This window comes from Exophiala oligosperma (genome assembly GCF_000835515.1).
Source record: "Exophiala oligosperma strain CBS 72588 unplaced genomic scaffold supercont1.11, whole genome shotgun sequence".
In the NCBI taxonomy this organism is placed as follows: domain Eukaryota; kingdom Fungi; phylum Ascomycota; class Eurotiomycetes; order Chaetothyriales; family Herpotrichiellaceae; genus Exophiala; species Exophiala oligosperma.
Genome location: NW_015622828.1, coordinates 574,964 through 594,532, shown reverse-complemented (window position 1 = coordinate 594,532; position 19,569 = coordinate 574,964). Strand labels below are relative to the sequence as shown.

The 19,569-nt window shown below is 49.2% G+C and overlaps 8 protein-coding genes and 1 non-coding gene across 9 annotated transcripts; 4 read left to right on the top strand and 5 right to left on the bottom strand.

Moving 5' to 3' along the window:
• Positions 1–1,304: 1,304 nt before the first annotated feature.
• PV06_09918 (polynucleotide kinase 3'-phosphatase) lies at positions 1,305–3,954 on the bottom strand. Its single transcript, XM_016411402.1, has 7 exons — positions 3,704–3,954; positions 3,055–3,655; positions 2,712–2,997; positions 2,532–2,592; positions 2,008–2,153; positions 1,771–1,887; positions 1,305–1,705 (listed from the first exon to the last, which is right to left on the bottom strand). The coding sequence occupies exons 1-7, from the start codon at positions 3,780–3,782 to the stop codon at positions 1,640–1,642; spliced, it is 1,356 nt and encodes a 451-aa protein (XP_016258156.1). The 5' UTR covers positions 3,783–3,954; the 3' UTR covers positions 1,305–1,639.
• A 124-nt stretch (positions 3,955–4,078) lies between these two features.
• On the bottom strand, positions 4,079–5,324 carry PV06_09917 (uncharacterized protein; the record flags this gene model as incomplete). The annotated part of the gene is made up of 2 exons (XM_016411401.1): positions 4,469–5,324; positions 4,079–4,418 (listed from the first exon to the last, which is right to left on the bottom strand). The coding sequence occupies exons 1-2, from the start codon at positions 4,936–4,938 to the stop codon at positions 4,079–4,081; spliced, it is 810 nt and encodes a 269-aa protein (XP_016258155.1). The 5' UTR covers positions 4,939–5,324.
• A 158-nt stretch (positions 5,325–5,482) lies between these two features.
• PV06_09916 (uncharacterized protein) lies at positions 5,483–6,929 on the top strand. Its single transcript, XM_016411400.1, has 2 exons — positions 5,483–6,044; positions 6,097–6,929. The coding sequence occupies exons 1-2, from the start codon at positions 5,966–5,968 to the stop codon at positions 6,432–6,434; spliced, it is 417 nt and encodes a 138-aa protein (XP_016258154.1). The 5' UTR covers positions 5,483–5,965; the 3' UTR covers positions 6,435–6,929.
• A 330-nt stretch (positions 6,930–7,259) lies between these two features.
• Positions 7,260–8,700, top strand: PV06_09915 (uncharacterized protein). Its single transcript, XM_016411399.1, has 3 exons — positions 7,260–7,485; positions 7,541–7,696; positions 7,752–8,700. The coding sequence occupies exons 1-3, from the start codon at positions 7,386–7,388 to the stop codon at positions 8,519–8,521; spliced, it is 1,026 nt and encodes a 341-aa protein (XP_016258153.1). The 5' UTR covers positions 7,260–7,385; the 3' UTR covers positions 8,522–8,700.
• On the bottom strand, positions 8,645–9,515 carry PV06_09914 (guanylate kinase). The gene has a single exon (XM_016411398.1). The coding sequence runs from the start codon at positions 9,485–9,487 to the stop codon at positions 8,768–8,770; it is 720 nt and encodes a 239-aa protein (XP_016258152.1). The 5' UTR covers positions 9,488–9,515; the 3' UTR covers positions 8,645–8,767.
• A 179-nt stretch (positions 9,516–9,694) lies between these two features.
• PV06_09913 (uncharacterized protein) lies at positions 9,695–11,482 on the top strand (the record flags this gene model as incomplete). The annotated part of the gene is made up of 1 exon (XM_016411397.1): positions 9,695–11,482. The coding sequence occupies one exon, from the start codon at positions 9,695–9,697 to the stop codon at positions 11,480–11,482; it is 1,788 nt and encodes a 595-aa protein (XP_016258151.1).
• Positions 11,483–12,398: 916 nt separating this feature from the next.
• Positions 12,399–13,186, bottom strand: PV06_09912 (uncharacterized protein; the record flags this gene model as incomplete). The annotated part of the gene is made up of 2 exons (XM_016411396.1): positions 12,399–12,616; positions 12,706–13,186. The coding sequence occupies 2 exons, from the start codon at positions 13,184–13,186 to the stop codon at positions 12,399–12,401; spliced, it is 699 nt and encodes a 232-aa protein (XP_016258150.1).
• Positions 13,187–13,510: 324 nt separating this feature from the next.
• Positions 13,511–13,597, bottom strand: PV06_09911. Its single transcript has one exon. It is a non-coding gene; the product is annotated as a tRNA-Thr (tRNA).
• Positions 13,598–16,900: 3,303 nt separating this feature from the next.
• On the top strand, positions 16,901–19,151 carry PV06_09910 (uncharacterized protein). The gene is made up of 2 exons (XM_016411395.1): positions 16,901–17,192; positions 17,270–19,151. Exons 1-2 carry the CDS (start codon positions 16,949–16,951, stop codon positions 19,063–19,065), a joined length of 2,040 nt encoding a protein of 679 aa, XP_016258149.1. The 5' UTR covers positions 16,901–16,948; the 3' UTR covers positions 19,066–19,151.
• Positions 19,152–19,569: the final 418 nt, after the last annotated feature.

Below are 19,569 nucleotides of genomic sequence, written 5' to 3'. Positions count from 1 at the left end.
AAAATTTTCAGTTTTGACACACTCTCGACCCCTTAAGAATTTGAGTTGTATGGGGTCTTTTCTTTTCGCTTGACGTGATTTCCGACAATGATGACGGTATTTGGGACGACGAGCAACCAGCAAAACATACATTTTTGTGATTGGAGCGCAGATTGGTTTTTATTTTGTTCTAGTTCTGGCGAAAATACATTTGGTACGGATTTTCTCGCCAAATAGCCCCATAGTCCACCGCATCAAGTATGTAGCTACATACCTAGGTCTTGAGAAGGACGAGTACCCCAACAACTAGTGCAGTATTAAATAATCTTACTGTCTGTTGCATTCCTACGCACATGTACGGCAATGTTGGTTTTGATTTGATTTTTCGGGTTGACCATTGGCCATTTTTAAATTCCAAGCGTGGTGCGGCTCGCCATCGCCCGGGGATTACTGTGGGTGTGTGTGCGTGCTGTTGTTTTTTTTTGGCCCGGGGGGCTTTTTTTCCCCTTGTCTACACGAGTCATGTACATGGTTATCGAAATATCGAGGTCTGGGAAGCAGTGGTGGGTGCGCCAAGTCTCTTGCGGTGCTGCGGAGGGAGGCAAGTTCTTTGTGGTTGGATACTACCTGACCTACAATATGCGGTTGCAGTAGAGTAATAGTACGTGAGCTACGTCCAGGTGCCTAGGTAGATGGGTAGGCGTACAAACAAGTACGTAGTATCATCTATGGAGTACTCGTCACACCAACACACACATACACCAGCGATGGTCGTTGTACCTGTCCACTTGCGCCACATGCTTGTCCACGTGTACCGTTTTAAATGCTACTTACCTGGGTACATAGGTAGGCAGTGACCAGGGGAGGGGCAAAGGGGAGGGGAGGAGTTTGAGGAGTCCCGGCACCAAATTTCATATTGGTCGAATCAGCTCCATCCGACTGTTGTGAGACATTCGACCACGCAGAAACACCAAACTCGCAAAGTGCAGCAGCGATGGGGGTCCCCTCCCCTCGGCTTTGTGGTGGTTTTGGGGGAATGGTCCGAAACAGATTAGGGTCCCCGGGTGTGCACGGACGACAGACAAGTGGTCCATCTGTTATGGTATGTGGCATACGCTGATGGTTGGCACCTAAGTAGACCGTCAAGACGTGTCTAGAGAGGGGAGGTGTTTTTTTTTGTGGTTTGGATCAAGGGAGATGCCGATGTCGGGTTGTTCAACTTGGTTGATGATATGGACTTATCAGAGTGCCGATCGGGAGACAGGTACTTTGGGTATGTACAGGTCATTGGTGAAGTCATACGCAGTAATAAAGGATACTGTTATGTGATGAATGGATTGATGTCGACAAGAGGCAGTGATTTTGCACTTGGTGAGGTGCAGAAAATTCCAGACATCGCCACCGTTGTTTCCTGTCATGTAGTCCTCTCATCCGAGCATCTTGTTCTGAAACGTAGTCGTATTGCCGTGGAATGACTTTCATCAAGCAATCTTTTCACCTGGCCGCCGGAACCTCTTTCAATCCTGCCGAGTAGATTTGGTAATGGCAGAATCGTTCTGAAACAGCGTAGCAAGGCTCATATCAAGTACAGTTATGAGGTCAAGGATGCGAGATTAAAGAGTGAGTGACGACTGTTGTTTGGGAGGAATTGATGGAGGTGTCATGTCGAGTACTTCGATACCCAGTATCGTGACCAGACCTTCTTCTGCTCTTCGCTACCTTTGAACTGTTAGGTTTGAGGTCAGCACACGTGTCTCAACGTAAATTTCCTGGGGCATTCGCTTTACGTACCTCAAAATCAACCTCGTAAATCTCCTCGAAACCTTCCTTTAATGTAGGCTCCTGGAACCTCTGCACAAATGATTTGAATGCAATTCCAGGAAGCATGTCACGTTTTTCGGGGTTCATCTAGTGTTTGGACAACAATCATTAGGCATTTAGTGAATACAACGCTTGCCAGAATGGACGGACACGTGTTGCTCGAAGAAGATGTTGCTGTATGCCAAGGCAGGAGAAATATACACATACCGTATCTGGATTCAATGCTCTCACGGCAGCGTTGTGCTCTGCTAGACGAGATGAAGCCGTGAAGCGCACACATCGTATGGGGATATTGTACTCGTGGGCAAGATTTATCCAGTGTTTTCGGGTCTCGACATCGGCGTTGGTGTTATCTGTCATTTGTACGCAGTTTTAGCGAGAAATCCATCATGATAGAAATAGCATGAGCTTGCGGTCTGGTGTGACATGCACCGGCGGGGCATGCAGCCTGTGTCACGACTGTCCCTCGAATGACGGAACACAGGACATATGCACGTACGTTTGGCATGCCGGGGAAAGGGAGGGCGGGGAAATGGAACATGATGCAGGCCTGATATTGTGCAGCATATGACACGACCGGGCGGCCGATTCGGGGAAGAGGCATGACAGAGGGCAAGATTTAGGCCTGGTCCATCTTCGAACGGTGACACAGCTGATAGGATGGATGGGTGCGATATTAATGTCGACCAAGACCGAGGAACGTGTCTCGATCAAATACCGATGGTACGTACCTACAGCCACCGACATCCCTGCACCCAACAGGTCTCTTGCTTTCTTTATGCACTTGTCGCGCTGTGTGGAAAAAAAAGTCTCAGCCTGAAACCAGTCTTCAAATGACAAGGGGGCAATGGCGTCGACCCAATGATGATTAACACACCCCGGCATATCGAACAGGGTATACGAGCACATACCGTTTTGAGGATGTCTTGGTTGACCCTTTCAAATCCTAGTGGTTGTAGCACGTCCCAGTAGAAGGTGCTCTTGCCAGCTCCAGGTGAGCCGCAGAAGATGACCAATTCTTGAGTGCCCTGTTTGGTGAAAGGAGAGGTCACAAAGTCCTTTTTCGTGCCATTGGCAGAAGATGCGTCATCGAGAAATTTTGCTGGCTCAAAGACGTGTTCGTACTCTTCGGTCGATTCATTACGGAAGAATTCTTCAGGAGTCCAGAATTTGATGCCAATGTTTGCCGCAAGGTCTCTTGAAGGTAGACGTTAGTTACCTATGATTCCCATTCTCATATTGACGCCGACATACCTGTCTGAGGTAGCATGGTCTTTCCGACGCTTATCAGTCTTTTCACGTCCCGCAGCATCGCCGACATAGAACGAGCTTGCCATATCAACTGCGCCCTCTGCCAACAGTTCGTAGTCTTCGAGCAGTTCCTGCCACATCCCTACTCTTGGCTTTCGATATCTATCTTGGTCTGTCGCAGCATAGATGGTGAGGGGAAAGTCTAGCTGTCGAAAGATTGACCCAATTTGTTGCTTGAGGTTGTTGAGGCTAGCAGTGTCTCTCTGCAGGGACTTCGAGTTATCCTTGAGGCTGATGTTCCCTTGGTTGCTGATGACCACCACAAGATAACCATCTTCATACAGTTGCTTCAAGCGTCCGGGCACAGATGAATCCCACCATTTCCAACTGGTAGCTGAACGAGCCCACTTACTCCCGGTATTTGGGACGATGATGGTATCGTCTAGGTCGAACGCCGCAACCTTGACAGGAAGTGTTCTCGTCTGTGGCGGCACGTTTGGTACATTATATCGGCCCACAATCAAACTATTGTTGACAGTCCGCCAAATCAATTTCTCTGGTTCTTTTTGAGATGTCGGCTTGAAAAAGCTCGCTACAGCTTTGTCTGTGACCCGTTAGCAGTCTGAAATGAATGTTTCTCAAGCCTCCATACTGGTCGTGGTTGACTCGACCTTGCGTTTGACTGGAGGAGGCGAGATCGAAGCATTTGTGGGAGGAGCTGATCGTTTCATTTTGATGAATCTGGGGCGATACGGTCCAATACCGCGAAGATCACGAGGGTGGTAGGACCTGGACAGAAAGCCCAGTGAGCGCAGACATACAGACAAAGCCAGGGTCAACAATGACTCAAGCAGGTATGAGTACTGCTCGTCAGCATTTGTAAGAGACTTACAAAGATCCAGGCGTAAGTGGTTGCAGAAATTAATGAGAATCTGGGGTTGAACGCGGTGCACGCGTTTCGAGACACTAAATTGATGGTCACGTGAGAATGATGAGTCAGCGACTAAGATGGGCCTCAGACGAGTGTCTATCTACGCCCCGTCACAGGCACACGAGAGTCCAAGGCCAATCTATCGCCTGGTGTCAAGTCTACTGCCTGCTTCAATGCTTCCTTGTGTGCCAACAACTGCCTGGTGCCCCTCTCTTTGAGTTCAGGGTTGTTACCATCAATCACCTCAATGCTGGCCTGCATCAGGTAACCACCAGATTTATCGACATCTGTCAGCTTCGAAATATCCGAGAGAAATGCCGTGTCATTAACTGCATTCTCTGAAGTCGTTTGAGGGAGCATGACCACTTTGTGCACGGAAAGGGTAGTGTCCAGATCGTAAAAGTTCGAGCCCACCACCAGATATCGGGAGACATAACTTAGAAATGGTCAGCGTCAAATAATCGTCACGAGGATCGGGGCACATACTCATAGCCAAAAGCATTCAGAAACTGCATGAAGTTTCCATGTTCGAAAGGTACTCTGTGAATTAGTCTGGTGCTGACTGCCTGCTTTCCTGGTTCCGGGGTGTCTTTGAACTCGAATGTCCATTTGATTTCAGATTCGCTAGGGGTAGAGTTACCATTCTCACTAGCTGTCATGGTCACATCGCCATCAGGTTGACTCTTGGTAGCGTCCAGCGTTACCTCACCGACCAATTGAACATAGTAGAGGCTCCCATTGAGCATAGCCCTGATCTTCTGGACCTCTGGTTGCATAATGCCCTGCGATCCACCAGCCGATGGGATGTTATCCAGCCCCGGTGGTGAACGAGCTTTGAAAACCAAGTGGATCTCTACAACACTCTGTGGCTGCATGCGTGTATAGCCAGCAAGCTGTTGGAGTACTTGGTGGTAAGCATCTTTGCTGACCTGGCCATATAGGGCAAATTCGTGCATGATACCGTATTTTTGCCCGAGATTGGAGATTTAGTTCGTGGCTGTTGTCGGTGGGCGGCACATCAATGATCTCTAGTGTGTCCGAGTGTCTCGACTCGGGTCGGCAAGTGAGACTTAGGTATCAAGCTTGTCGTGTGAGTGACAGGCTGCATCATCTGCGTGGTGTGTAGGCGAAGATCTCTGGTTACGGGGTGTCCCCTCGCGGGGCAGGATCTGTGTGAAACAAAGTCGAAGATCATGCACAGTTGCTAATATTTCAGGCGAAAGGAGTGTTGCTTGTCAGGTGTAATTTGGCACTCGTCTTATCAGTCACGCCACCAGGCTGTGGTCAAGTGTTGATACTGTATATCTGATACGCGTAATGCAAGGGCCGAAGGAAATTGTCGTCCGAGGTACTTGGATGCCGTATGAGGAAAATTGTTCAAAGTGTGGTACAGCCTGCGGCTACGGTACCTGGGTGTGTGCGGCTCGAACTCATCCGCATCGCCGAAGTCCGGACAGCAGCTCCAACTCCAGTTCCAGCTGTTCATTGATTTTGTTCGCTCACAGCTTCCTCTCTTGCGCCTTTCAACACGCTTATTAGTATCCGTGCCTTACTACTGCAAAGCCCGATGCCTCAGTGAATTTGGAGCAAAACAAAACCGCCCGCCCGGCCACACAATTTTAATATTCCTACACGATCTCCCGGAACCCAAGACACAACGTCCTCTTCGTCCCTTTCTCTCCTCACACTTCGTTCGGACTCGCGCTTAAAAGCTCCACCATCCGCGCCAATCGAGCCCACTTGCGCAGAAGGCACATGTAGATATCTGCGCGAGGGAGAGACAAGACATTCTGCATAGGTAGCAAGCTTGCTTTCTCAGCAGATCTACACCCACACATTCTATAGCTTTTACCTCAACATTCAGGCGCTCGAAGAGTACTACGAAGCACCTATAGCCCGTACAAGAACACCGGATACACATATTAATACACGGCCGCACGATACCTTTCGTCACCACACCACCCTCTTTGCCAACCTCACAATATGCGGCCGTCCCTCATGCTTCGAGCAACCCAGCACAGGGTCCCCTTGATCAAATTCCTTGGGAAGCGGACACCACCAAGTAAGGAACCCAGATGGCAGGCTTCACTGGACCAGATGCTGACCTGTCATAGAATCAGTAGACCACACTCCCCACGCCCATCCAGCTTCGCCAACCCATTCTCTACCCGATAGTTTCGTTCAGTATCGATCCAAAGCTCAACAACACGGTCCTCTGCGTAGAGATAACGGTAATGCGCCCATTTCCTCGACTTCTTTTGCTGCTGCATCCTCGAGCTCAATGACATACGGTGCTATAGGTGGGGCGCCGGGCGGATCACTGGGCTCTGTCCAGCCCAAAGATGGAGAATACTTTGACAGAAATGACCTGCCCAAGAGATTCTGGCGAACCCAATGGTCAGAAGAGGAGATTGAGGCAGTGAGCAGCGGCGGAGCAAGCATGTTTGCTTGAAATTTATGAGACAGAATTGAACCCCGACAAGACCTTGAATCGGCACTCTCAGGTCGATATCAGGAGATCGTTTGGTCGCCAGGAATGAGCGTGACTGAAATGATTTCACAGGACTACCGAATCGTCGCCCTAGCTCGACCGGCTGACACTTCAAAGGCTGTCTTGCAGACTCTCACCAGCTCATTGCTTCTGCCCAGTGCTGTGGCTGGCCGGTGTCGTCGTAGCAGGGACGGGAAGACCTCTTGACAAAGTTCTGACATCACCGGCGTCGCAGCAACAGTGGGAGGCCCTTTTCAATCAGACTGTACATACAAGCGAGTGGGTTGGAGAGATGAGTGTTAAACCCGTTGGACTATTCCCTCTCCTCGCCCACCTTCCCTTCGCCTTCTTTGAACATTGGCCTAGAAATCTACACTCATACAAATCATGCAAGCGCCGTGTGATCAGTATGTTACATATAGCAAGACCAGTATTTACACCTCAAACCTAGCATGCATCTCCGGAGATCCTCAATTTCGTGGCTCTTCCGCGCGTGATATTGATATCGTCTCTTCCCAAAATGCCATGGAATCAAAGAAATTGGTGTCATGTTGAACTGTTTGATCATGAGTCGAATCCTCTACAATTTTGTAATATGATTCGATTGTCAATACAGATAGAATGTCGACGGACGCGGTGATATTGGGCAGCCAATACAGAGTACCCAGGTACATATTATAGTACAGCTGTCCCTGGACTAAACCATATTGGGATAGCGCCCTCGCTCTTTCCCAAAGTTGGCGTGTCCTAAGAACAACCAGAATTATAGGGGGTCGCAGTCACAGTCGTTCACCTTCATCCGGGGAAATTTCACATCACAGTCTTGTTTGCAATTGTCTTTATTTTCTTTCGCATTGCATCACAGCTTGTTCTTTTCTCCCCTCTCCAATTTCTCTTGCTACTCAGATAACCATGGCTATGGCAATGCCGCAGGGTAATGCCATCTTTCCTCGCTCGCATGTCGGCTTTGATTCAATCACCCAACAGATAGAGAAGAAGTTGCTCAAAAGAGGTAAACACCAAGGATCGCTCCTCGCCTCTACTTTCCAACTGACTCAAGCATGCAGGGTTCCAATTCAATGTCATCTGTGTTGGACAATCTGGTCTCGGAAAGTCGACCCTCATCAACACCATCTTCGCTTCCCATCTGCTGGAATCAAAAGGACGTTTGCGACCAGATGAGCCGATTCGTTCCACCACTGAAATTCAAACCGTCTCCCATGGTGAGTAGCTTTCTGAGCAAAATGCCACCGAGATAACCACTAATGGACATGGCAGTGATCGAAGAGAACGGCGTCCGCCTGCGACTGAACATTGTTGATACCCCTGGCTACGGAGATCTGGTGAACAATGATCGATGCTGGGACCCGATTGTCAAATACATCAAGGACCAACACAGCGCCTATCTCAGAAAGGAGCTCACTGCGCAAAGAGAGAGATACATTCAAGATACCCGAGTGCACTGCTGCTTGTTTTTCATCCAACCATCTGGTCATGCTCTCAAGCCAATTGACATTGTTGTCTTGAAGAAGCTGTCAGACGTGGTCAACGTTGTGCCGGTGATCGCAAAAGCCGATTCTCTTACCCTGGAAGAGCGTCGAGCATTCAAAGAGCGCATCAAGGAGGAGTTTGCGTTCCACAACCTCAAGATGTATCCATACGACAATGAGGAGTTGGACGACGAAGAGAGGGCTACCAATGCCACCATCAAGGACATTATCCCATTTGCGATTGTCGGCAGCGAGAAGTCGATCATTGTTAATGGCAAGCAGGTCAGAGGCCGACAAAACAAATGGGGTATCATCAATGTCGAAGACGAGAATCACTGCGAGTTTGTTTATCTTCGAAACTTCCTGACACGAACCCATCTGCAAGATCTGATCGAAACGACAAGCCAGATTCACTACGAGACATTCCGGGCGAAGCAATTGTTGGCTCTCAAGGAAAGCAGCGCAGCAAGCGGCATGGCTGGAAGCAGGCCCATCAGTCCCGCGGCGGATCGCGAGTTGAGCAGAAGCTCCCAGCGCATGACGATGAATGGCTACTGAAGTCTAGTCCTGGGGATTGGAGATATGGGTCGGCGAGATTCTGCACGGTGATTGATGCTTGTTTTGTAATTGGAGCCTCTTCTAATGTAGCGTCTATTGAGAGCGGGATTCTCTTCTTTGAATCTGGGGTATAATTGATCCTCATGATATCTCGATCTATTACTCTACCGAATTTTCCCACTTTTGTTTTCGTAAAGCAAGCCCATGCTGTCTATTGCGCTGTAACCAAAACTTCAAGTCGAACGTTCAAGCAGAAATGCCCTTCATTACCCACTCGTCCAGCTCGTTAAACGTTCGGTCGAGGTCGTCATTGATGATGACCTTGTCATTCTTGCCTTCCTGTTTGCAGTATTCCATCTCATTCTTCGCCTGGGCCAATCTTCTCTGGATGGCATCCTCTGCTGTGTCGCCTCTGCCGCGTAGCCGCTGCTCCAGAATTTCCATGCTGGGAGGCTGAATGAAGCATATCCTAGGATTTAATGTGCTCTTCTTCAGCTGCTTGACACCTTCCATCTCGATGTCAAAAATGCAGATTCTCTTTCCTGACACGGTGGTCCCATCGATACTCTTGCCTTTTCCATCTGCAACATCCTGCACCGCTTTCTTGGATGATCCATAATAGTTGCCCCCAAATTTAGCATGCTCCTCGAAGGCATTTTCCGCAATCATCTTTTCGAAATCCTCCACCGTAGTGAAGTGGTAATGTACGCCATCTTCCTCTCCATTGCGAGGTTTACGGGTAGTGTGGGAGACGCTGAAGCCGAAGAGGTCTGGGTGGTTTTGGAAGAGTCGCTTGATCAAAGTTGACTTTCCCGTGCCTGAAGGGCCTGAGAAGACAATCGGTCGGGAGTTAGAAGGGGCAGGTACCATGTTGACGTTGCGACGTAGGATCAGAGGGAGGGATGAGGGACTAGGTGAGAGGGTGAAGTGGTGTCTCGCTGCTTGGTGGAATAACCGCTGTACCATGCTCTGAATGTCCCCCTTGAGCCCCTCGATACCGACAACAAAATCCTACTCGTAGTGTAAAGAGATGGGAGCGGTGGGGGGAATTCACCAATGACGGGACTGGAACAGATCTGGCTTGGCAGGGGTCGACTTTGCGCGTATCAATCTTACCCTAATCAGCTGCGAGATGCCTCTAATTGATATCGACACCTCCTTTACACTCGTCAGATGGAGGAGCCAGAGGCCTCGAGCGTGTCAAATGCGACACCTACGCAACTGCCGACGATAGAGAATGATGTTCAGGATGAAAATAGAGCAGCCGAGCCCGCGCCAATGAAACCGAAGCGGCATAGAGGTCGCCAGGCAAAGGATCCTTTAGGACAGACCGTTCAGTTCAAATGCAATAAAGTCGAAGATTTAGAAGAACAGCTACGGAACTATCTTGCTAATCCCACTGGTGAACATGCACATACCACTCTGGCGTTCTCGTTTCCGGTCACGACGGCATTTCTCATAGCACTGCGAGAGAAAAAAGGAAACAGGCCTTTGCACGACAAGACCCCCTATTCGTACAGCCATTTCAACAAGACGGCTGTCACGGTCATCGACGCGTTACAGAACATCCAGGACCCCAAAGAACAAATGTTTACTCAGAAAGGCATCTCTAAAACTCTGGTTGACGCGGTCCAGGAGGCCGACGGTTATCATTACAGCTTTCACAACCACTGGATCAGCCGAGAGGACCAAGCAAGCAGGTTTTCTTACTTCTGTAATGACTCGGTCTTGAACAAAGGTCGGGCTGCCAGTGAAGGATTGTCCAAGGTCAAAGCAGGTATTGTAGGGAAGAAACAGGTTTGGGAGTGCGAGGGAGTGCTGGCCATCAAGTTCTCCTTGACGAAGATGAGCCTGGAATTGCACTACAAGCACATCCCACTCCATCCAACGTTTGATGAACGAGCTCCACTGCCTCGAGCCGGCAGTAAACGTCGGAAACTGATGGAAATCTTCCACCCCGAGAAATTAGAGCACCTCAGTCGAGGCCGGCCAAAAACATATCGACCACGTGCAAAAAATGGCCGTCCCCAGGACCAAAATATTCCGGAACCTTTGCCTCAGCCCGCAAACGAGAACGAGACAGCTACAGAAGGTGGACGTGACCACAGCCTGCAACCGCTTTTCGATTTTCTTGGCTCCGCAGAGCAATCAGTTGGTGCTTCCCCTGGGTCGGTCGGCGATCGAGCTGAGCATGATGCTGAAACAACACCAACAACGACAACAACACCTCAAGCCGACAACTGTAATGATGCTGGAATTGTGGCAACCTCTGGAGAAGTAGAGGTAGCTTCGAGCAGTCAAGGCCGATTCCCTGGCATGGTGCCAGGTGTCATGTCCGGTGTCGAGGACATCAACCGGGGTCGCATTTCAGGAGACTCAAATAAAAAGAAAAGGAAGAAAAATGCTCCCGCAAGCGCAAATACGGAGCTAGAAGCGTTGAAAGCGAAATTACTGGAAGCGGAGCAAAAGATCCAGTATCTGGAGGCCGAGAGAAATCGTGCAGCAGCGCCTCTGACCTGGATCAGATCATCTCATTCGCCTTCGACACTTTTCCCGGATTCAGCAGCACCGCCGCCGCCACAGCAACCACAGTATCCGCAGGGGCTGCCTCCTCATTCTCTTCATCAATGGCAATCTCAACCCAATTCCTCTGATTTATCAGCCACACCACAGAGTGATTCTTTTCCACATCGCTCACTGCCACCACAAAATCCAGAGCCCACCGGGCCATCACCTTCTTATGATCCCCCTCCTCCTCCGACTCTTCGGACACATCCAGACAATATCCCGTTTTATGGCTTCGTCCCAGTCATTCGAAATCCGAATGATCCGCCACCTCCACGAAGGCTGGAGCCGAAACTCTTGCCTGCCGGACAACTCCCGATCCAGGGAGAGAGTTCTCCTCCTCAGTTCCACGTGGCGACGCAAACTTCAATGGCAGAACAATCTCGCAGTGGCTAGCGCCGCTCACAAGATGGTTCGTTGGTCATTTTTGCATGCTTGAAGCATCATTGAGTTGTTGGCTGTGCAATACTCGAGATTTGGAAGACTCGGAAGGCCTACACAATTAAATGGCGCACAAACTTTTTCCTTCTTCGTGTAAGATCACTGGTATTCTACACAGATGTATATTTTACCATTATCTCTAAATGCTGTTACGACGGCTTTGGAGAACCATTCCACTATTAGTTTGATCTGCAAAGCTCACTCAGTGTGGTGATGAAGAGGCAAGCTTCGAGACAGATCAACATGTTTTACAAGTCAACCAAGGGATTTTAATCTCTTACATTGTCTCTGGGCGCAACTACCCGCCCTTAAGCAGGCATCCCCCCTCCAACCTGAACACACGACGATGGCAGGTTCTTTTCCTACTCGGCGACTCTTCCGCACCATAGCATTGGCAGTGTACAGGAAGCACAATGCATCTATCGACCGATTGATGCTGTTGATTCCGACGGGAAATGCATTGTGATGGGCGTGGAATCCACTCTTGGATTGGCGAGGATAGTTTCATGGTTCTCCCCGATTTGACATTTCTCTATGTTTTAAATTTTCCATGTAGCCTTTTACGAGATGATGAATCATGGTGATTTGCAAATGTCGGTTAGATGCTAAAATGAATGATGACAACTCGTCCTAGGGCCAGGTTCAAAACATGATCAGAACCTATTCCAACTCAGGAACAGAATGTCCAACCTAGAAAATCAGAATAATTGCTCTTCTTGCTCCTTTTCTTCTGGAAGCATCGGCATTGAAAGTCGTTGGAACAGAAGCAGGTCGGTGCCAACCAGACAAGCCTGCCAAACAGCGCCGCATCGTCGCTGAGTCTCAGAGTTGATTGAACCTATTGCCCATTCCCCCCGATAACCTTTCACACTTACAACACCGGTGGTGCGTCGAAGTTACCCTTCTTGAGTTGCAGTACAGATCGATCCTTCTCGGAAGTGCGAGCAAGTTCTATTCTGCCACTCGAGCGACTCAGCCGCCTCAGGACTCCCTGCAACTGTTCCAGCAGCTGTTCCAAGCCAGCTCGATAATTCAACAAACGACCGAAGGAGAGTGTTCTTTTGGGCCTTCTGGGTGTCGTCTCAGTGTCTGCGCAGCTGCACCTCAGCTTGTTTGAGCTTATCTCGGACCTCCAAAACGGGAAGTTTGATGGTGGTGTTCGAACGGATTTTGCGTACGATGGAAAAGAGCTGGATCGGGTTCATGACTCCTGAAAACCTCGTGTTTCCGCTGTAGTAGCTCGTCGACTTCGTGACGACCTTTCTTGGCGTCGACCTCTGTCTCCAAACTCGCCTGCGAAGCTTGTTCGAGAACGCCTGCACAGTTGCCAATTCCAGCAAGTAGTCCGACGAGCTGGTCGTCAAGCTCGTTTAGTAACATGTCAAGAACATCGCCGATCCGGTGGGTCTCCGTTTCTGAGGATTGCCACCAGTAGGTAGAATCTGCGATGCGTCGTAATTTGAACTCAACATGGCGTACATGGACCATCATTACCTCGAGCAAGCGATTGGTCGTAAGGGGAATCTGATACATACAGCGGCCACTGCCATGGAGCGCTTCGCTCCACTGTGCCATATTCCTAACGAGGCGATCCCTGGACGGGAATTGAGCTTGGCTGAGCTCGATATGACCGTACTGCTCGTTGATAGGAATCGACATGAGCTGGAAAGTACTGGAATGCGGAAGGAGGCTTGCTCAGTCTAGCCCACCATACGCATATTGTCATTGACACAAGCATTCTTGTGAGATAATTTGCATTCCAGTGTTGATCTGTGCAGCAAGCCTAAAATGTAAATAACAATGAGGCCATCAAGACCACACGACCAAGAAGACGCGACAAGAGCTTCGGCCTACCTGGGATGAATAGTGTCGCGGCGACATATCAAAAAAAACATCCTTAGAACTGTTCAATGATACAGGTATACAATAACAACAAATTCAAACATGTTAATATTGGTTGGAAGGACAAAAACAAAAAAGAAATGCCTCCATTCAGAGTCGAACTGAAGACCTCGGCATCACATAATAGTGATTACTAGTGCCGCGCTCTACCAACTGGGCTATAGAGGCCAGAGCTACCATGAATAACCGATGCGGGGACTCGTGGCTAGTTCTTGAGGAAATTGCCAGTTTTTTAACCTAATAAGATGTTTTTGAATCTGCTTGACGTTATTACCTTCTAGTGGCCTTGGCATCTTGGCAATGGGTTCTCGAGCTTCTACGGGTATGGAGGACTTGCTGAGTCTAGTACGGAGTACTTGATCTTACATCGGTCCTCGCCTATTCCTTGTCCTTCTGGAAGATATCTCAACCTTCCGTTCCGTTTCCAATTGATTCGACTACAAAACTTGTATGATTCAACATTTGCGAGTCGCGATTCATCAACCTTCGTCAGTCAGCATCTGCGCTCTTGCCTATCAATTTGTGCCCGATGTGCAGCCTCGAACCCAACACTTGCCACCTGATGCTCCAAGGCTCTGCGTACTATCTTTCCAATTGACAATGGTATCATAAATGCTCTGACTGCTTTGCCGTGTTCTGTCGGGTTAGATCAAGCTTGTAATTGCTGTGATGTGTCCCGGGATCTTAGCCTCCATCGATGCCGTCTTCTCTCGGGACTCGACTCTGAGTTGTGCGACCCATCGTGCTCGTAGGTTCTGGTCCTTGATCTGGGCACATGTTGTCTGAAACACCACTGAGCCGTCTTGTTGAAGAGTGATCTCTTCATCCGAAAAATGGATGGTCACCGGGTTTGGAGACTTGGACACTTCTCTTTGCAGTGGCCTTCCCCCTCTTAATTCAAGACTTTCCTGGTCTTCAGACAGAAAGATCTTGAAAGTGCCTTTTTGGGTCACAGAAACACGCTGTCCATCCCAGATTAGTTTGTTCTCATAGCCATACCGTGCAGCGGGTCCTTTCCGACCTATCTGGACTGCATCAAAGCCATTCGACTTCTTCGTACTGCTGATTTGGTTCCCTATTTTGCGTCTGATAGATTGTGCCAACGAATCACCTCGACTCAAAACACTGACAGGAGACTCGAGCAGGTAGGTCGTCGCCCAACTCAAGAATGCGGGCTTATACTCGTCTAGAATAAGATTTCTGCCGAGGTTTAACTCTCGCGCCACATAGCCATACAGCTCTCCCAAGGGTGCTGCACTGCGAACTCCTGGACTTATCAAAGATAGAGTCTCGATGAAGTTATTCGAGTTACCGTCTCGATGATGAAGCCAGAGAATGAAATTAATGCTCGCATCCAGAACTGTCCCGACATTGTAGGCTGATGATGGCTTGAAAAAGGCCGATGACGGATGAGGTACGTATATCACTATGCGCCTAAGGCTGGTTCCATGGAAGTTCAGGTCAATTTCAAGATTGACGGCGTCGGCCAGCTGTATAGTCAGCTGCTTAGAGCAACCAGATAGAGTCCGACGGTAGCTGTCTTTTGCGCAACCTCCGCCAATCACCACCCACGGCAAGGGAAGAAGCTCTAGGAGTCCACTTGAAAACCGATCGTGGAGAGAACGTAAGCCCTTTGGCCAGCGTCTCGTAGGGCAAGATGATTGGTCAGCCCGTCGCATGGACTCTTCAGCACGCCAGTGCCAGTCGAAACCATATATGAACTCGGGGCTGAGGCCTTTCTCGATAAGAAGCTGTATCGTCCTGTTTTCGGGATCCCAGAACTCCCCAACGTGACCTTTAGTAGACTGACAGTGAAGTATGACACCAAATTCCGCATCCTCGGACCCTGAAGGATACGCAAGTCTTTCTCGCGACCCTCCACTCATTGCTATTTCATCCTCATGGAAGGCGTCAATCTTTGCGCGAATGAGTTGTCTTGAAGGTCCCTGATCCTTGACACAAGGCTTCTTCAAGAAGTGGATAAGATACTCAACTTCCTTCGAATTCAGGGCATACGCTGCAGACCTTGAGAACGCGTTGGCGATTTGATCCGGCGAGAATCGTGGGATCCGCATACCCGAAGATACTTGCTCGTCTGTCGCTTCAACATCGTAGCATATTCCAGAATCGGGCAAAACATGAGGCATGATGGAAGTTGAAGTTGCCTGTGTCTGCATGACGTTTGGAACAACACCACCGCTAAAGGCATGTGTCGGCAAAGCACTTTGGCTTAGACTTTGTGACAGTAGGTCTGCTTTTACTCTTTCTGTGTGAATGGGATTGGGTATTAAAGGCTTCCGTCCTGTCCGGTATTCCAACAAAGCGTGGTATATGCTGGAGTGGCGAGAATTCTCATCTGTCTCATCTGATTCATCTGCATTGAAGGCTTTTCCGGTGAGGGCCACCTGCCTAGCCTGCATGGCGGTAGACTGTGACAAGACAATTCTAAACGGCATCAACCAAATTGTCAGTTTAATACAATGACATTTCGATAATTAAAACTGGGTGCTTACAGGGACGGGCCATTATCGACTCCTGTCGAGCGATTCGCGCGTTCCATGAGGTAAAGGGTGCTCAGATGGTTTCTAACGAGCTTTTTCCCTGAGGCAGGAGAGCTAAAACAGACCCCAAAGTACTGCAATTCTGGCCAGCTCTCGGCCCCAGAGTAGAAACGTAAAATGTACCATGATAAAAAGGAATTGAAGAGCTGCAACACACCTGTATATTCTACTGCCAAGGCAAGCAAGTGCTTTTGTCAACTTGAAGAAGTGAATAGCAACACCCTTCACGCGGATAGAAGCAATCTGTCACTACCTTAGTATCGCTAAACCGCTGAGGGCATCTGCAGCTAAGATTCAGCTCAGATTAATATACTTCGGGAAGCACTGTGAGACATGCTATTGCAAAAGGAAATGAGGAGCTCCGTAGCTGAGGATCTCTACTGTCCTTCCAACCTTTGAAGTTTTGAGATCGATGCACCAAGGAACAATAATATTCCGTTCGCGTAACATCTGTTGATGAGGGGACATCATGTTCATTCGTGCGTCGGACGTAGGGGAATCTCGGGTGCTAAGAAGACTTCTGATATACCCATGTACATATCTTGATACCTGGGTATGTGCTGCATCATAGCGTGTAGGGCCCGGAGTATCGAAACCATAGTCCATCGCGGTACCGCAGTAAATGGTGATGAAACACAAATCAAATCACACGTTGTTAAGGTGCCTTGACGGGAGTGAAGGGGAGTAATTCTTTCGAGCCGGCTGACACAATACCTACCTGCCATCATTATGGAAATGAAGGGTGTGAGTTTGCCCAACATCAACATGATAGGAAGTACTCCGTAAGGGGGAAAGATTGTAATCCGGAATAAATGCGGAGGATAGATGTATTTAACCAGTGTGCTAACTTTGCTTGGTTTTCTACCGCGCGCCCCACTTGGAAAAAAAAGATTCGACCCTGTCCAAGAATACTTGGCCGACTGGACTCTTCAACCAAACCGCAGTTTGCGGTGAAATCATGTTCAGGATGGCTGGGACCAAAAGAGCAAGTGAATCTGTGGATTCGAAGTCGTCCAAAAAGTTGAAGCCTATTAAAGATTTCCCAAACAAGGCCAAATCTGCAGACGATTCTGAAGACCTCGCAGCGTTCGACGAAGAGCCTCAGCAAGATGGATCGAACAAGAATAAGCACATCAAGAGACACGACTCGGACGCCCGTGAGGGACGAACAGACACAAGGAACCAAGAAACCTTCTTGAATGGTAAGTCTGACTACGTTTTCCTCCTCTTCTTTCCCGTGATAGATCATGCGGCATCATGCTAACAAGTATCGCTGCAGGAACTTCGTCGCGGGAAGCCCATGCCAAACAAAAGGCCCTCGCCCAAGACCGCAAAGCGGCCAAACCGAACGCCGACTCTATTGCTCGCAGTAAAAAGATTTGGGAAAGACTTCGCCGCAAATCTCATGTTCCTAAGACAGAGCGGGAGCAACTAGTCAAGGAGCTCTTCGATATCATATCTGGTCGAGTCAAGGATTTCGTTTTCAAACACGACGCCGTGCGGGTTATACAATGCGCACTAAAATACGCAACGCCCGCACAGCGCAGGCAAATTACGCAAGAGCTGAAAGGACACTACCGCGAACTTGCGGAGAGCAAGTACGCAAAGTTTCTCATTGCCAAAATGGTTGTGGGCGACGAGGAGAGTCGCGATGCTGTCGTAACCGAATTTTACGGGCACGTCAAGAGGCTTGTTCGACATCCCGAAGCGAGTTGGATTCTCGACGACATCTACCGGACGATTGCAACGAAATCCCAAAGGTCAATTCTCTTGAGGGAATGGTACGGGGCAGAATTCGTCGTCTTCTCAAAGAACAATACCACCCAACAAGATGGGGAAGAAGTCACTGCCGATTTGAGTGAAATCTTGAAAGTACACCCGGAGAAACGAGGACCAATTATGCAACACCTCAAGGAGATGACGAATCAGCTTGTGCAGAAGAAGACGACAGGCTTTACAATACTACATGATGCATTGCTGCAATATTTCCTAAACGTCAAACCCGGAAGCCCTGAACAGACGGAATTCCTTGAGATGTTGCGAGACGATGAAGAGGGCGATTGCTACAAGAACCTTGCGTTCACACGATCTGGGTCGAGGCTCGTCTGCTTAGCGCTTGCGTATGGTAACTCGAAAGATCGAAGGACAATACTCAAGTTCTTCAAGACGCATATGAAGCTGCTTGCAGGTGATGTTTACGGACATACAATCCTGCTCACTGCATATGAGGTCATCGACGATACGGTGATGACGGCCAAAGCGATCTTCCTGGAGATACTGGTTAAGGATCTCGATCGTGACGCACGAGAACAGGAGCTCATGTCCCAAATCGAGCACCTCAATGCGCGGATACCACTTCTGTACTTGATGTCGCCGGAACCGCCGAAATGGTTAATCCCAAAAGGTACAGACACCGAGAGCATTATCACTGAAGTCAGGGAGCTCCGAACTGGCACTTCGAAGAAAGATCCCGAGACAAGACGAGTGGAATTGCTCAAAGCTATATCTCAGCCTTTACTGGATTTGATAGCCTCGCGGGGCGCATTCCTCGCCCAATCAATGCTGGGATGCCAATTTGTCACGGAGGTGTTGTTCGGAGCAGTTGGTGACAAACAAGCCGCTCTCGACGCTGTCGCTGATTTTGCGGCTGGTGATGAGGCATCAGAAGAGAACAAAGAGATCATCACGATGCCAGCAGTTGGACGTATGTTGAAGTCGCTGGTTCAAGGTGGACGGTTCGATAAAGCCTCGAACAAGGTGGTCCCAGTTGACCCGCCCCTAAAATTTGGCGACTTGTTGTTCAGCAAGATCAATGCCAGCTCGGGAGCTGAAGCATTGATTAATTGGGCCAACGGGCCGAATTCATTTGTTGTACTGGCGATGCTGGAAGCCGAGGACTTCAGTCACAAAGACGAACTACTTGGTGTGTTGAAGATGCATGCTTCTTCGTTGGATAAGGAGAACCAGGGTGCAAAGATCATTTCCGAAAAGCTCGGAGTTGGAAACAAAGGGGACAATAGTACCAAAGACTCCAACAGCAAGGGCAAGACGAAGAAAGACAGGAAGTCGAGGTAGTAGCTGGCTTCTAGCTCACGACAGTCTCATAATACGTGGGATACGATGGTGTAGTTTACGAACAGATGGTTCTTCAAGAATGGCTATTTATTTACCCTCCCACGTTTGGTAGTGTCAGTTGAGGTTCCCGTTCTTCACCTGTCCAAGGCCGATCTAATGCGGGTGAATGACACCATCTTGCTTGAAGTCTTGGGTTTTTTGTTGTCATGTGCAAAAATATGGAAATTGTAGGATCCTGGTGTGAGATGGTCGGCTGTAGGTATAGTACCCAGTCAATGAAAATTGCGGAGGGTTACCGTGCCTCCCGAAACCACCCTCTCCAGGCACCGAGAATGCCCAATCAATAGTGCCTGGAGCCCTCTACCAGCTCCCCTAAATGGCCACCTTGCAGCCCCTTGGAGCCCTTTAGCAGTTCCTACGAGGCACCAGCCTGGCCATTCAGCCTTCACCATAGCAAGACCCTCCCCCTTTGCCAAGGCCAACAATGGCTCCCCCCTTGACGTG

Excerpts from the sequence above, each read along its gene's own strand:
- PV06_09910 (XM_016411395.1), top strand. The coding sequence starts at position 16,949 with ATGTTCAGGATGGCTGGGACCAAAAGAGCAAGTGAATCTGTGGATTCG. Across the intron at positions 17,193-17,269 it reads CCAAGAAACCTTCTTGAATG|GAACTTCGTCGCGGGAAGCC; the intron begins GTAAGTCTGACT and ends GTATCGCTGCAG.
- PV06_09918 (XM_016411402.1), bottom strand. The coding sequence starts at position 3,782 with ATGAAACGATCAGCTCCTCCCACAAATGCTTCGATCTCGCCTCCTCCA. Across the intron at positions 3,656-3,703 it reads GGTCGAGTCAACCACGACCA|ACAAAGCTGTAGCGAGCTTT; the intron begins GTATGGAGGCTT and ends AACGGGTCACAG. Across the intron at positions 2,593-2,711 it reads ACCAAGACATCCTCAAAACG|CGCGACAAGTGCATAAAGAA; the intron begins GTATGTGCTCGT and ends TTTTCCACACAG.
- PV06_09914 (XM_016411398.1), bottom strand. The coding sequence starts at position 9,487 with ATGGTACAGCGGTTATTCCACCAAGCAGCGAGACACCACTTCACCCTC.
- PV06_09915 (XM_016411399.1), top strand. The coding sequence starts at position 7,386 with ATGGCTATGGCAATGCCGCAGGGTAATGCCATCTTTCCTCGCTCGCAT. Across the intron at positions 7,486-7,540 it reads GAAGAAGTTGCTCAAAAGAG|GGTTCCAATTCAATGTCATC; the intron begins GTAAACACCAAG and ends TCAAGCATGCAG. Across the intron at positions 7,697-7,751 it reads AATTCAAACCGTCTCCCATG|TGATCGAAGAGAACGGCGTC; the intron begins GTGAGTAGCTTT and ends TGGACATGGCAG.
- PV06_09916 (XM_016411400.1), top strand. The coding sequence starts at position 5,966 with ATGCGGCCGTCCCTCATGCTTCGAGCAACCCAGCACAGGGTCCCCTTG. Across the intron at positions 6,045-6,096 it reads TGGGAAGCGGACACCACCAA|AATCAGTAGACCACACTCCC; the intron begins GTAAGGAACCCA and ends GACCTGTCATAG.